Source organism: Zosterops lateralis (genome assembly GCF_965231275.1).
Source record: "Zosterops lateralis genome assembly, chromosome: 11".
Taxonomy (NCBI): Eukaryota; Metazoa; Chordata; class Aves; order Passeriformes; family Zosteropidae; genus Zosterops; species Zosterops lateralis.
Genome location: NC_139771.1, coordinates 2,360,313 through 2,376,154, shown reverse-complemented (window position 1 = coordinate 2,376,154; position 15,842 = coordinate 2,360,313). Strand labels below are relative to the sequence as shown.

Sequence of the window (15,842 nt, the reverse complement as noted above, 5' to 3'; positions counted from 1 at the left end):
CATTGTGTCCGCCATCTTGCAGCTCCGGCGGCGCCGCGCGGGGCACCCTGGGAACGGGGGGAGCGGGGAGGGGGCGTGCGCAGGGGCTGCCGGGACGGGGAAGGGCGGGGTGTCCGCGGCCATATACAGTGTGGCGGGATGGCGGAAAGGCCTGCGCGCTCCCGCCCGCCGTGCTTGTCAGCCGCTGTCACCGTCCCGGCCGCTCCGAGGTGGGAAGGGGCGGCGCCGGGCAGGGCCGGGCGGCTGTGGTGGGGCCGGAGTTCATTACCAGTTCGTTACCCACTCGCTGTCTATGCCTATTGAGGAGTGGGAGGCTGAGTTGAGGGCATGACGTCATCCCGTAGAGCGGGCAAGGGCTTCACGCGGGCGGGAGTTCGTCACTTCCGGCGCCGGGCGGGGCGGGCGCCCTCGCGTTGCTCCGGGCCGTGAGGGGCGGCGGGAGTTCCGAGAGAGCCTCGCCCTGCGCGGGATATTCCCTGTATTATGTCGATTTAAGGCGTTTTTTGGAGTTTACAATGGAAACTAGGGAGAAATGCCTGCTGGTCGGCAGGCAGCTGACCAGGAGCCCAGGCGTGGCTGGTGGCCAGGAGGGCCAGTGGCACCTGGTCTGTGTCAGCAATAGTGTGGGGCAGGACCAGGACACCGATTGTCTCCTTGTGCTGGGCACTGGCCAGGCCACGCTTTGAATGCCGTGTCCGCTTCTGGGCCCCTCAGTTCAGGAAAGATACTGAAATATTGGAACAGGATATGGAAATATTGGTCCAGAGAAGGGCAGCAGGGCTGGGAAAAGGTCTGGACCGGCTGAGACAGCTGCGGGTGTTTACTTGGAGAAAAAGAGCTTCGGGGGTGACCTTTACCCTCTCTACAAATCCCCGAAACGAGTTCATAGCCGGGTGGGACTTGGCCAGCTAAGTACTGACAGGACAAGAGGATGCAGCCTCAAGCTGCACCAAGGGAGGTTTAGGTTGGACATCAGGAAATATTTCTCCACAGAAAGGGTGATCAGACATTGGAATGGGCTGTTCAGGGAGATGTGGAGTCACTATCCCTGGTGTTTAAGGAAAGGCTGGATGTGGCACTCAGTGCCATGGTCTGGGTGATGTGGTGTTGGGTCATAGGTTGGACTCGATGTCTCGGGGTTCTTTTCCAACACAGCTGATTGTGTATTTCTGTGAAATGGTTTATGGGGCTCATGTGCTGTGCTGGCGTCTTGGCAGAGCCCGGCAGGCACAGCCCAGCATGACCAGGGAGCATCAGTCAGCTTCCCCTCCTTTGAAATACACTGATGATTTTCTCACCCTTCTCTTCCTACTTTCAGTCCAGCTATTGCACGTTTTTATCTCCCAGTGATTTTTATTCCTCTAAAAACTTGGCAACACCAGCAACACTACAGCTGTAGCACCATGCTTCTGCACCACATAAGCTCTCAAATAAAGGTGGGCAGCACACATTTCAGCCCTTGAGAAACACACCATGGCTTTTGAGGATGCTGCTCCAGTACACACACCTTGGAACTGCTTTTTTCTATCACAAATCCTGATGACAGGCTCAGTGTGTGTGGTTTTTGTGTATTTCTTACCTTAAAAAGCTGTTCTTGGTGTATAAGAGTAGCTGTGAGAATCTCACCCTGCAGTTTTCTGCTGTTTTAAATTTAGAAACCAGCAGATCCTGTCACTTCAGTCCCCCAGAAACTCATGATCAAAAGAAAAATATCAACTGTAGATGCCTTCCTGAACGTTAATTGCATTTCCTTTCAAAGTGTCCAGAATAGCTTGATTTTGCTTTTGGATCCTGTTGCCCTCCTGTGGTCAAACCTTAACAAGTCCAGGGACTGTTAAAGCTCTGTACGTCCTTCAAACAAGCTGAATTATTTTGTGTGCATGTCTGATTTAGTTAAATATTTCTTTTCTCAGAGTCTCTGCCCTTGCTGTTTGCTCATGCAGGTCCCTGTTACATGTTTAGGGATCTCAGCCAAGTCATCCTTTCACTCTGCCGTGGGATTGGCTCCTCAGAATGATTTACCTTTTTTTCTTTGAAACAAAGTCAAGACTTTCACAGTGGAGTCCAGGGATACCAAAACATGCCCTCATTCCTCCTGAGGGTCTCGGGGTCAGCTGCCCCTTTTGTTAGGCCAGTTCAAAACCTTCAACTGATTTTGTGTGATGAGAGGTTTTAGAAAAGCTCGGAATGTCGTGCCTCCTGCACACTCTAAATTGCAGGATCAAAGCCTGGATTATCTCCTGCGGGCCCCAGAGGTGACTCACCAATAACATCATAAGACAATTTACTTCAAAACACCTACAATACTTAGCTAAGTTTTAGAGTTGTATAACACCGTGGGTTGTTGATTTGATATTTTGTCACTTCCTTTTTATTCTTCTGCCTTTCTTCCTAATCGTTGGAACTTAGTTTGTCAGTTTATACCAAGCTGGAATTTAGCTGGCAGGATAATTGGATCTCCTAGAAAAATGTCATATTAAGTAGGAATTATGGATAATGCCCCTGCAAAATTAGTTAATAGAAAAAACGTTTAATTGCTGCTTGAGTAATATCGATCAAATGCAGTTATTCTACCTATGCATTTCTGTATTAGATACCACTGGAACCTGCACAGTACAAGGACTTGTGCTTGCTCAGCAGCAAAAATTCACACTTCTCCCTGCTGAGTGCCCTGAGGTTTCTGTGGGCCCCGACCTTACCACGGTTCCTCTGGAAGGTACCTCCATCAGCAGTTTTCCCAAATTAAGTGCTCTGTGCTACTCTCTGGGTCACTAATGAAGCCATGGGGTGACACAAACCCCAGCAGAGTCTGTTCAATTACCAGATGTCAGCTGGACCCTGAGCCACTGCTTTCTGCCCTTTGAGCCCAGTGGTCAGCCCGTGATTGCCCAGCCCACCCTCCAGCCTGCTCACAGGAATGATGTCAGAAACCTCAGCAAAGTCCAGGCAGTTCACATCTGCTGCTTTCCACGTTCCCCACAGCCTCTTGTCTCAGCCCAGAGGGCAGCTGTAATTGTCATCCTGTGACTGATTAAGATTCCTGGCTCTTTCTCCTCTTATGTTATTTCCAGCTGAGGAGCTCATAATTTTCTGCTAATAATCCCAAAGACCATGACCTTGTATTTCACAGCACTGAATTTCAACCCCTTTCTACTATTCCAGTGCTCAAGTCTCGCAGCTTTTCATCTTCTCTAGAATACTGTGATCTTTCCCTGTATTTTAAATGACTATCATCTTTGATGGCAAGTTGACTCAGAATAGGGAGTTTGAGAAATTACAGCATGAAAGGAAGTAGACTTGGCATGGGCTTGGCTTCAGGGTAGTAGTGTTCTGTGTTGAGCTACAGAAGAATTTTTAGTGAAAAGTTTTTCTTCCTTGCAATCCCCAGAGCAGAGGAAAATAATTTCCAAAAGGTATAGAGGGAGTGAAGGGAGTGTGACCTAGAAAAACTAGTAAGATGCATATGTCAAATCCTTTTTTTTTTTTTTTTTGTTAATGATACTGATCTATATATATAAAATGCTGAATAGAACACTTATCTTCTCTGTCTTTGGCCTTAAGCCACATTCTCCATCAAAGGCAAAGAGACCCTGTTGATACTCTTTCCTGGTGAGTAAATCAGTCATGAGAGCAACATATTTCTTTTCCAAGCAACATATAGAAAGTCATGTGCTGGAAACTAGGACTCCTGGGTTTCCCAGAGCTCAGCATGTTCTGAAAACAAAAGTATCCAGGCTCCATCCTACTTCCTCCCTTGCCTGCCTGGCAAACCCTCTGGTCTCATCGTACTGCTGCTGACCACCCTCATCCTTTTTCCCACTTATGGATGCAGGAGCACTGCAGTGAGAGAGGGCAAAGCAGTGAGAGGGGGCAAAGGCCCCTCACCCTGTCCCTGCACACCCTCTCGTGCACCAGGCTCTTCATAGCTGCCCATCCTTGCTGCAGACATTTTCTTTTTTGCCAAATGTGAATGAGGCAGTGCAGTAATTTTATGCAAATCCATGTGCAGATTAAAAAATTAATCAAATTCTGAAATTTTCATTTAAAGAGATTAGTCTTGAAAAATCCCCCATCTAATCCTCCCAGAATAGTCACTTGGAACAAGCCTTCACTGTGTTGTTTCCCTCCTGGGTTCAGTGCATCTCCTGGAAAATTTTCTTGTAATGCTTTTGGGACTATGTGGAGCAGCAAGCTTGGGTTTGAGCAAGGCTCAGCAGGCGAATTAAAGTTGATATATCAAATGATAGAGGAGATGTGCCAGTAAGTGGGAACGAGGGAGTTTAAGGCAGTAAAATCTCCCCTCTGTTGTGCTGCATAGGTAAATTCCCCTGGTGATGCAGGAGAAATGGAAGTAGGGAGCCTTGGTGAGTCTGTCAGTAATTTACATGCCGAGAGGCCAGAAAAAAGTCGCGCAGCAAGAAAAACGAGGAGCAAGAGACACTGCTAAAGCTTACTGTGTCTGGGAGTTTACTACTGTAATCTGTCTCTCAGAGCTTGCACTCAAAATTATCCTCTAACAACTGGGGTTTGATGTAGTGCCATCTCAAATATTTTCCTAGCCCCTCAGGGATTCTGAAGTTGACCCTGTACAAGGTGGGCCAGCCACCAGTCCTGGAGGAAATCCAGAGGCATCCTGACAGCATTGAAGATAAAGTGACTTAGATCCCTGAAGTTCTCAGTTAAATCAAACATTCTGGCATGGTATCCTCTGATCTAACAGCACCTGAAACTCAGGATGTGTGTGTGGTTGGGTTGGCCTGCAACAAGCTCAATTTCCCCGACTTCAGAAAAAAACCACAAGCCCAAGATGCAAATCCTTGAACAAACCTCCAACCACAGCACCAGGAACAGCTTGGTTCTGCCCAGTGATGGCAGACTGGCCCTAGAAAGGAGTATTTTCCTAGCTTTCAAGTACCTGCCATGGAGTGAGGTGCTGGCTCACTTTTCTCACTCCATGGGCATGGCCAGCTCGTTTGTTCAATGTTTTCTTCCCCAGTTTATGGCTGAAACAAACTCTGCCCCACTATGTCCGTGCTTTTGCTCTCTTCCCACCATCTTATTTACTTGGCAGCTTTACCACATTTCTGCCCCTACTACTGGATTGTTTCTATCTCCCTCTGACTTTGGGTCCTTGCCTGCAGAATTGCTTTAATTAAAACGTTAATGAAAGGTAATGCAAACAAGCATTTTGCCTGTATTTTAAAATAGTCCAGCTCCTTCTCCTCCCTCTTTCCCAGAGAAGGTGAAAATGAAAGGCTGGGGTTTTGCGCTTTTTTTGGTGTGAGAGCTAACAGTGGAAATTTCTACAGGCTTAGGAGAAGCCCTCTGAAGAAAGGGCTTATAATGGTGTGTGTAGATTATTATAAGTGTGTAGATTGAAATGAATGAGAGCTGAGGAAGTTTTCATTTAAAGGGGATTAATCTAAACCCCTTACAATCCTCCAGCTCTCTTTGGAACAGGCAATTCTTACCATCATTTTCATCCTAAGCTTAGTGCAAACTTACAGGAAACTTTTCAAAAGACTGTCTATATTCCAACTCCAGATTATCCCAACCAGGGACAATGGGAAGGTGTTACACCTGAACCTCACTTGTTCCTACACCTTGTCACCTTATATCAATACAGAAAAGGGCTCATTCATCCTTAAGTGATTTTCCTGAGAAACTGGGAAACTAAGATTAGTGCATGAAGTAATATGAGTCACATCATCAGCCCCTTCTCCCAGCCCAGATTCCTCACAGCCAGCAGTGGGAAGAGGGAAACGCAGGGATGTGAGGGTGTAATTTCCCCTCGTGCAATATGTAGCAGTTAACAGGCAATTACACCACTTCTAAACCCACCATCTGGGGAGGGAGCCTGAGAGCTGCCATTTGGGTTATTTTTTTTTTCCACAACTGCTTGTGTTTTGGGGTGATATTCAGTTCTCTTGATCTTGTTTTTAAAGCCTTCGTAAAATGAGTAGGAGTTTTATTTTTTGTTAATATCTACAGTGGATTTCATAGCACTGATTTATAGCTGTTCCCTGATGACATTTAGTACCCAGTGCCTGAGACTGTATAAATAAACTACATAAAAACAGATTTGTGGTATCATTAGCAGCACCCCCATTCCAAGGGGAGCCTCCAGTGAGCCTGTGTGTCTAATCAGAGCTGACAAGGAGCAGAGTCATACACTGAGACATCCAAAGCAGATGGATCTGTGCCAAATTCAGCTCTCTGTTGCACTGGTATAAAGTTGGATAACCTCTGACTGCCAAGGGGGTTTTACACTGTATTTACTCTACCTTTACACCTGTGCTCTGAGATCAGTGTCAGGCACTGGACCCCAAAATCCTGGACACAACAGAACGGCACTTCCTGACTTTCACAGACTCTGAATCAGGTCTCAATGGTTAAAATATAATCTGAGTTCAGAGTGCAGAAAACAGATTACATGCCTGCTTTTGTACTGAAATGCTTTCCAGAGTAATCATTAGCAATATGTACACAAGTGCCAGATGAATTAAGCTGGCATTTAGTTTTTCCACCTCCAGTAGGAGAGGATTGCTTTTAAAGAACTCGTGTCTGCTGTGTCGTGTCTGGAGCTGGAGCTGAACAGGGCTGCCAGGAGGGCACGTGTGACAGGAGCCACGGTTGCAGGTCTGGTTGTGCTCAATTTCCCCGGGCTTCAGGGACAGCCGTGCACAGAAACATCAAGACAGAGACAAAGCCTGTTAAAAACTTTGAAATTTATTTTCTTAAACTCCCCTAGCTCCCTTTAAGCTTTTCTTCTCCAGCCATTTCTGCAAACCCTGTATTGCAGCTCAGAGTGACCTGGGGTGTGATGCACCTCTGCTTTGTAGCACCTTCCTCTGATTGCACTGTGCCCACAGGTGAGTCAGAGACCTGCTGGGAGCAGAGATGCTTATCTCAGTTCCTGAGAGGTGCACAGCTGACTTCACTGCAGTCAGAACAGTTACTGTGGCCCTCATTGAAGTGGGGTCAGTGGTTTGAACTGCTAGCAGCATCAGCTGCCATGATGTTTAAAGAGTCTAGTAACAAAGTGGTCAGGGCACTCTGTCTTTTGTTCTTGTGTTTCCTTATGGTTGAAAAGTGTCAGTCCTTCTGACCAGCACCTAAAGGGACTACACACAAATAGTTAATCTGCCTTGGCTTTTGGCTTTAGAATCTGTTCTCCTAAGCAATGAATCGTTTACTGTTAGCCTTGTTCTTAAGGGTCTTTTCCCACTTCAGTGATTCTTGGGGTTCTTTCTCTGACAAACCTTTGATTCTCCATATAGCCTTACCTACAGGTCCCTAGCCCCAAGACTTCAGAGTGTGCCCAAGTTGTGTTTGAAAAGGTGTGTAGAAGCTTTTTGTGTAGATCCTTTGTGTTCCTGCAGCAAAATAAGGCAGATTTAGACCCAGAGGAGCTGTTGAAAAGCTTGTCTAGCTTAATGATTAACACCTCGCAATGCTATGGGAGTGTCAGGACAAAGAGACCTCTGGACTCCAGAGCTCTCCTAAAAGAAGCTCTTGCACAAAACACATCCACTTACTAGAGAAAGGATTAACTCTCTCAGGTAATTTCAATGGGTCTGTGATCGAGTGTGTTACCCTGGCTGCTTCAGCCTCCTGGCACCCTGCCTTAAATGCCATGAGCAGGAGAGATGCAGATCACAAGGGTCTTTGATCCTCAGAAACCAGCAGTGAACTTGCTGCCAGTTAACAGAGAGAAGGATAAATGCTGCGAGGGAATAGATGTGTGTGTGCTGGCAGGGGCCACCTTTCCTCTGTCAAGACAAGTATCTGCCCTTGAGCAGCTGAGATCTTTTGGTCCATGCACAGATCTCTTGCATATAATGCTAATGCTCAGTGGAGAGCAGCTCAAATGGGCTTTCACAGACACGGCTGGCAACTTTTCCTGGATATGAGGTCTTATTTGGGCTCTGAATGTGATTTTAATGGATAATGAGGACTAAAAGAGAAAGGCAAATGAAGCCTTGTGTTAATTTGCTGTTTGGTGAGGAATCCTCATTACTGGTCCCTCTGTGGCCACCAGCAGCAAGGGATGAGGCAGCCAGCAAGGCTGTTGTTTCTCCACAGTCCATGTCTGATGCTGCAGGGGGCACATGGGGCAGTGCACAGCCAGAGGGTGAGATCAGCATTTGGCTAGCATGAGGAAGGGCGTTAACATAGCGAAAAGCTGTTCCACTCAGATGCCCTGCTCTCTCCAGGACAGAGAGCAGCTTCCACAGTTTGGAAAGGTGTCAAACACTAAGAAAATAGAAATGATGGCTTGCCAGTGGCAAATCTACGGTGATGGAGAAGCTGGCTGGCAGAACTCATCTTCCCTGCAGGAGGTGATGAGATTGCACGGGAATCACAAGCTGACAGTTTGAATGTGACACTGTTCTTCCCTTCTTCTTGCCCAGGGAAAAGTTAGAAAATGTGCTCGTATGGCACCTTAATCTAGGGGAAACAGGAACTAGACTTTCACAGTTCATGTTTTGATCTCTCTGTTCTTTCTATGACAGCCCTGTCTCTTCTACTAGCAAAAATGTTCACTTTCCCTTGCAGGTCAGAGGCTGCTGGCTGTTTCAGCCCTTGAGGCCTTGCCAGTGCGGACAGAGAGTGCACAAGCCCACCCCACAACGCAGAGGGGCTCAGCCCTGCCAGCCTGTGCACCATGTCCCTCCGTGAGCACGCCCTGTCCCTGTTCCGTGGTGCTGTGGGCACTGTCCGCCCAGCCCCCATGCTGAAGAGGGCTCTGAAGCTCCAGAGAGATGGGTGCCCGCAGCTGCTGGTGAAGGGTCAGGCCTTTCCAGTGAAGAGGGACTTGTACCTGGTGGGTTTTGGAAAAGCTGTGCTGGGGATGGCCGCAGCAGCTGAAGAGATCCTGGGAGACCACCTCACTCTGGGGATTATCAATGTGCCACTAGGGATCCAGGAGAGCCTGCAGCGAGCAGGAATGGAGTAAGGACTGTTTCTGGACAATTTTGGGGAGCAGGAAGCAGGGATGTAGGCTGCCAGATTTGTCCTTTGTGGGGTGTTGCTGTGAACACCTTAAGTCCTTTGGAGCTGCCCTTGGTCTGTTGCCCACCCCATCCACCCCACCACTCTCATCTTCAACCACCATCACATCCCAGTGACACCAGGGACGCAGCCCAGCTCTTGTGCTAGATGCGCTGACTCTCTGGCTTTGGGGAAGAGACACTCAGCAAAGGCTACCTGCCTGTCCTGGTCACTCACTGTATGCCACTGGTACACCAGGCACCTGTAGGTGACAGCCTGGCTGCCTGTGTCGGTGCACAGAGCCGTGGTGTAATTGCCTCTCTTACCTCAACAGGGGGATGCTCCTGAAGCCACACAGCAAAATCCAGGTCATCGAAGGCGCTAAGAACAACCTCCCAGATGAAGAGGCTCTGAAGGGAGCAGCTGCCATCCTGGAGCTGGCTAAGGGCCTGACTGCTGATGACCTGCTCCTTGTGCTCATCTCAGGTAGTGTGGGGCTCCCAGCTTCCTGCCACCCCTGGCCATGCAGCAAGGGATTGCTGTGCTGTGCCAGCCCCTTCAGCATGCACACTTGCACCTCTGATTTTTCCTCTCCCTTCTGCCATCCTTTCTTCAGAAATGCAGCAAGGGAGAGCACAGGGCTTCCTGCTGTTGCAGAGGACACACTGCCTCACAGCACTGGAAAGAGGCTGAGCTGCACAGGCTGGGTCCTGCAGTTGTGCTACCCAGTGAAGTGGCACCTCCGGGCACAGCCTGGCACCTGTTGGCAAGGAGACACTTTTTTCCTGCCCCCTCCTGAATTCTCTGTATTTGTGCAGGAGTGTGAGTCTGAAAGCTGAGACTTGGGACTGACCTCTCCCAGGGTCACTAGCTCCTTCCCAGCTAGTGGGAACACACAGTAAGCTGCATGCCTTGCAGGGGCAGCCCTGCACACCCCCAGGGCCTGGCTAGTGGGCCCCAGACTGTCCCCAGATCCAGGACCGTGTAAGAAGATGCATCAGAGAGAGGCAGTGACATCACCTCATGCTGAGCCCATTGTGTGTCACATGGCAAAAGCAAGCAGGGGCTTGGAGCAGCTCTGCAGAAAGGCTGCTCTGGTCTTCTCTGCTCAGTGTTTATTCCTCTGTGAATGCTGAAGCCTGATCTGGTACAGAGAGAGCAATGCCATTAGGCAAACACCCAAGTGACTGGAAGCTAGCTGTTCTTTCTGGGGATTCCCCTGGGCTTCCTCCTGTCTTTTGGCTACAGGGATCTCCAAGAGACTCCTCAGCCCTTAAGGGAGCCTGTACAGGATCTCCCTGTGGCTGTGACTCCGTATGCATGTGCACTCCCACATAGCAGCTGGTCCCCAACTGCTCCTGCCTCTCAGCTAGATCCCTGGCTATTGACTGAAACACAGGCATTTGCATTTGTTTTTCTTGCTCATCATGTTTTATTGATGCTGATTTGTCTCAAACCTCTGAGCAGGCTTAGCATTTTGACAGTAGCATTCAGCTGTACTTCTGTGCACATTCACTCTCTGCACAGACCTTGCTCTTTTCTTCTCTGTATTTTCCATCCATTCCACTTTTCCATTATAACCTTGCCTTCTTTTCCACATTTCCAATGCCTGCTTGTATCAGACAGAATTCTCATCAGTGAAGCTATCACCCTGGACTCAGGGTGTGCTTTGTCCTTTGCATTACTGTCCCCCCTTTTCTTTCCTCCCAGGCCTATATGAGTGCAGTTCAGCCATTTCCAATCTTGCTGCATCCCTAGCCAGTGTTTTTACACACTATCCTGAATAAATTGAGCCACCAAAGCAGGCAGTGTCCACATGTGCACAGCACTGACTGCTGTGTGTTGTGGAGGCCATGCTCCCTGCTCACCCATCCACGTAACCCTTGAGTATCAGTGTGAGGACCCACTTGTAGCCTGGTGCAGAGGTGAAGGTAGTTGCTGTCCCTTTTCTGTCATCCCCAGCACACTGCAGGCTTGTGGTGCCCCCATCCAGCCAGGCTCACACTGCCTCAGTGAAGTGTAGCTGACTGCAGAAAGTGCAGGATGGCAGTGATTAAAGCCCATTGTTGAAGATGACGTTAGCTTAGGTCCCCAATCACCTCTGCCTTCCCTCCAGATACTGGTGAGAGAAAAGGCTAAAGCCTTGCTCTCCTCTCCTTTGTCTTCCTTTTCCTGCTATCGTGATGTCCTTGCCATCTCTTCTGCGTCCTAGGGGGTGGATCAGCCCTCCTGCCTGCTCCCATCCCTCCCATCATCCTCAAGGAGAAGGAGAAACTTACAAAGATGTTGGCTTCCCGAGGAGCTGCCATACAGGAGCTGAACATTGTCCGGAAGACTCTGTCCATGCTGAAGGGTGGAGGGCTGGCCCAGCTGGCACATCCTGCACGGGTAACCAAGGGAAAGCCCCTGTTTGCCCAGGGATCACCCATCTACCCTCAAAATAGAGGTTTAATCAACTTGCAAGGTCTTTTTCCATACTGAGTGAACAACTTTACACACTGTTTTGGGGCTCTCTGGCTGAGATTTCACTGAGGACCAAAACTCTCAGGAAGACAGAGATGGAAGAGTGGGAATTCCGACTTGGGAAACATCAGCCATCCCATCATGCCACTCTGCAGACCCCAGCCCACACCCAGCAGGCACTTGGTGCTTCAGCACAGTGCTTTCAAGGCTGGCTCTGACCCTTGGCTCCCCTGGGGGCTGTTCTCAGCATGTGCCATTGCTGAACCCACAGTAGGTTTGGCCTGACAAATGCAGTGTCACAGGTTACATCTTCCAACATAATAGTCCAGCTTCTAAGGGGACTGTAAATCTGTGGGTTTGAGAAGGACAAGGTGACACTCACAGGTCCATAAAATAAAAATGGGCAAAGACCTACCCTGTTTCCATCTGCTTTGATGTGGGGATGGCACTCAGAGCAGTGCTTATGCCAGGGTTCTTTTGTGGTCACCTGTCTTTTCCTCCTGCAATAATCTGTGGGCATTTGTTTCCATAGGTGGTGAGTCTCATCCTGTCTGATGTGATAGGTGACCCCCTGGACATCATAGCGAGTGGGCCCACTGCTCCCAGCTCCCACAGTGTCCAAGACTGCATTCAGATACTCACCAAATACAACCTGCTGCACGACCTGCCCAAGTCAGTGGAAATGGTCCTCTCCAGCTCTCCCACCAAGCCCACTGCTCCGGAAAACTACGCCCACGTTTCCAACATCATCCTTGGGTCCAACACACTGGCTTTGGAAGAGGCCAAACGCCAGGCTGAGGGCCTGGGCTATGCAGCTCTGGTCCTGAGTGCAGCAGTCCAGGGGGAAGTCAGCCGTGTTGCCACACTGTACTGCCAGCTGATCCAGCTGGTCTGCCTGGGCTTTGCCAGCCTCGGAAAAGGCTCCCTGAGTGACGAGCTGAGGAGGAATCTCCTGCAGCTGGCAGCAGAGCTACATATCCCAACTTTGGACCTGGATGAGTTTCTACAGGCCCTGAGAGGATTAGGGCCTGTCAGACCAGTCTGCATCCTGGCTGGTGGAGAAACCACAGTCCAGCTCCAAGGAACTGGCAAGGGAGGGAGAAACCAGGAGCTGGCCCTGCGTGTGGGGCTGGGGCTGCACAAGGCTCAGGCCACAGAAGCCAGCAGTCCCCAAAGGAGGTGTGAGATCCTCTTCCTCAGTGGGGGAACAGATGGGCAGGATGGGCCAACGGAGGCAGCAGGAGCCTTCTGCACTCCAGGGCTGGTGGCTGAGGCACTTCAGGAAGGCCTGGATGTGGAAGCCTTTCTCAGGAACAATGATTCCTACACATTCTTCAGGCAGTTCCAAGGTGGGCATCACCTGCTGGTGACAGGCTTGACTGGCACCAATGTCATGGACATCCAGGCCATTTTAATTAGAGCCATGGAGAGATCATGAGAGCTCCCTCTGCAGATATCCAGATGCACTTAATTAGGAGTAGGAGTAAATGAAAACACCAATGCTGTGGACAAATGCAAACTACTTAAATTAGGGCTCATTGTCAAGGCTGCTAGTGTCTTTGACAGAAAGAATCCACTAATTAGACACATGAGTGAATGTCCACAGCAAAAGCAAGCTCTTGTAATTGGGGGAATCAGAGGAAAGTAAGAGGTCACATTACAGACAAGGAAACTCGATTTAAGACTTGTGACTGCTTCAACTATAGTTAATTTAAGAGATGTGGGGAAGTTGAGGCCATGGCAGGGCTACCACAGAGAGCCATTCTTGCACTGTTGCACTTCCAGTGCCCCCAGCTCAAGAGCAGCTCAGCAGCAGGGTTTTAGGGGTTCACTGGAGCAATTACAATAATTGAAGAATGTAAAAGAAGTAACAGCAAGGCTTGCTCACCTGAAGCATGGAGGTGCTGGGGGATGTGATGGGAAGGGGACACCCTGCACCTGCTCCACATGCCAGCACAGTGCCTTACAGCTCTTCCCACATCAGGGTACTGAGATGACAAAGACCCTCAGCAGGATGCACACCCAGGAGTGTCACTAAGAAACACGTCAGCAGAGAGAAGTTCTTGATACTGGCTGAGTGCCATAAGCAGTACACAGTGACATAGAAGATGACATACCTTCACTGTGTAGTGTAAGGTATGGAGTCCTCCTCCAGCCTCCTTCCCTCCACTCCACAGTAACATCTTCCCCACTGGTCCCTGTTGGGAGAGCCTCTGTGCCAGCAGCATGTATGCTATGAGCTTTCATGGTGTTGTTTTCCAACTGTCTAGAAAACTGTCATGCATCCAGCCTGAACCACTGACCTTTCCTCTGCACTGAGGCAGAAGTTGCTGTCATTCTGATTAACTCTGCTAATTCCACAGAACAAAAGGCAAGGAAACCTTTATGCTCAGCTCTCCTGACCCATGCTGCTGAGCTGATCAAAGGGCAAATCTGGCAGAGCTGTGCTCTGACAGGGAGCTGCTACCCCCACATGCTCGAGGACAACGGTGGTTATCATGTTTTTGTCACCTACTGCAGTGTGATATGTAGGAGAGCAGAGATGAGTTTGGTTTCCCAGGACATGGAGCTCAGTGGGGCTGGATTTCAGGAGGGCTTTGCCTGCAGCAACAGGCACACTAACAGTTTGGCTGGATATTCAAAGGATTTCAGCTCAGCAGCCAGTACGACCCAGCATGTCCAACTCCTTTTGAATATCCGTCTGTTTTTTACAGAGCCTAAGTGGGAGCCGAACTCCTTTGAAAATCCAGCTCTAATGTAATAGGACACGCTTGACTCAGACTCTTTCCAGACAGACCAACCTACTCCGTGTGGCTGATCTCATCTCGTGACATAAATACACCGTTGTGCCAACACCCTGTGGTGTCTCACTGAACAGTCGTTCTGCATCCTACTTCAAGGTGGATCAGAGGGTGGGGTTTTGAGGAGGATGCAAAACCTCCTATTTTGGTTTTGAAGCCAGTATCTAACAAGTAGGGATATCAGCAAGACCATCATGGGGGCTGGTGTCGATGCCAGGCTGGCAGCTGGACTCTCTGGGCTACAGCCCAGGCTCAGAATAAGGCACAACCCTGGGAATTTCAAAACCCCGGTCTTGCCTGGTGGTTTAAACTCATCCACGCATCTCATTTGTCCTCAGAGTCTGAAGGTCTTCTGTAACATGCCTGAACTTGCTCACACTGGCAAACAGCTCCAAGATCTGCTGGGGAAAATCTGCCAAGCGTTATAGAGCTTGCTGTGCCCCCATAATGTCAGGGGGTGGTTGTGCAGGAGAAGCTGCTTTGTGCTGTGTGTTTTTCTCCGGAGGTCGCTGGCAGGTCGCCTGCTCCGTGCCCAGCAGGGCAGCTCCACAGGGGCAATAACACAGGCAGTGATACAGCCAAAAGCACGGGCTGCAGCCAGGATAACTGGGTAAAGCTGCCTCCACAACGTGGTGAGTGCTCCCTGGACCATTCTGCTCCAGTGGAATGCAGAGTGACTCTGGTTTCAGGCTGGGGTGCCTGGCAGAAGGGTCACTTCAAGCAGTGATCCAGTGTGCCAGCCTGGGCATGCTGCCACAGGGCCACCATAACCCCCTGCTCACAACTCTGCCACATTGCTGGACTTTGGGTTGTTGCTTGTGCTGTCTCCCAGTCAATTTCAGAGGACCTTGAGCTAGTGCTGGCTGACTTCTGGGAAATGCCTACCCCAGGCAGCCCAAGCAGTGTCCTTGCTTCCTGAATGGTGGCTTTTCATAACAATTAAAGAGTGTGTGTTGGGGAGGAGAGAAGTCTAATAAAAGGTTTGTTGAAAGGATGGAGCTGTTTCAAGTGCATTTCCCATCTACCTTTGCTTGGCTGACATATATGGATTTTGTTCTTGTCCTTTGTTTCCTAATGAGGAGATAACAGGCCACGGGGAGGTTCAGCAAGAACACTCAGGCTACAGAAATACTTCTCTGATCTTTCTACCTGGATAACTCAAAGCTCCATTTCCAAGAGGTTGCTTTGGTGGACCTTGTGCAACTTCTGCCTAGGGACAAAAGGAGCACTGGAGCGTGTGCAGCCCTCACAGACAAATCATCATCTTATTCCTCTGGACGGTGCTCAGCAAGGAATTGTCTGCTATTGCTCCAGCCCAAAGCCAGCTCCCTCTGACCTTCAGTCCCTCCACAAAAGGGACCCACGCATGAGCCAACATACATTTGGGCCACACTGGTCAGGTTTAGCAGGATTTGTGGAATAACACAAATCTTAAGACATGAGAGCATCACTTACCTGCCTAGTAATGATTTGCCTCTGGGCTGGCAGGAGCATAGACTTTTCTATTGGGAACTCAAGTGAATCACCACAGCTGAGCGGGGCTTTGCAGCTTGTCCGTGCTGTCCTGGATGGAATATTGGCCTC

General features: G+C 49.5%; 1 protein-coding gene across 4 annotated transcripts; it reads left to right on the top strand.

Moving 5' to 3' along the window:
* The first annotated feature begins 102 nt into the window (after nucleotides 1-102).
* Nucleotides 103-15,258, top strand: GLYCTK (glycerate kinase). 4 transcript variants are annotated; one of them, XM_083869319.1, is made up of 6 exons: nucleotides 6,476-6,639; nucleotides 8,560-8,955; nucleotides 9,329-9,480; nucleotides 11,207-11,382; nucleotides 11,990-12,806; nucleotides 14,172-15,258. In XM_083869319.1, the coding sequence occupies exons 2-6, from the start codon at nucleotides 8,669-8,671 to the stop codon at nucleotides 14,216-14,218; spliced, it is 1,479 nt and encodes a 492-aa protein (XP_083725445.1). In that variant the 5' UTR covers nucleotides 6,476-6,639; nucleotides 8,560-8,668; the 3' UTR covers nucleotides 14,219-15,258. The 4 variants fall into 4 exon arrangements, with proteins under 4 accessions (XP_083725444.1, XP_083725445.1, XP_083725442.1 ...); XM_083869318.1 differs by lacking the exon at nucleotides 6,476-6,639 and adding an exon at nucleotides 103-209 and having other exon boundaries at nucleotides 11,990-15,258; XM_083869316.1 differs by having other exon boundaries at nucleotides 6,477-6,639; nucleotides 11,990-15,258.
* The last annotated feature ends 584 nt before the right edge of the window (nucleotides 15,259-15,842 follow it).

What these genes read in the sequence shown, in the direction of transcription:
- GLYCTK (XM_083869318.1), top strand. Translation starts at nt 8,669, where the DNA reads ATGTCCCTCCGTGAGCACGCCCTGTCCCTGTTCCGTGGTGCTGTGGGC. An exon ending in CTGCAGCGAGCAGGAATGGA is followed by an intron (nt 8,956 to 9,328) that starts GTAAGGACTGTT and finishes TTACCTCAACAG; the next exon opens with GGGGATGCTCCTGAAGCCAC. An exon ending in AGCTGGCACATCCTGCACGG is followed by an intron (nt 11,383 to 11,989) that starts GTAACCAAGGGA and finishes TTGTTTCCATAG; the next exon opens with GTGGTGAGTCTCATCCTGTC.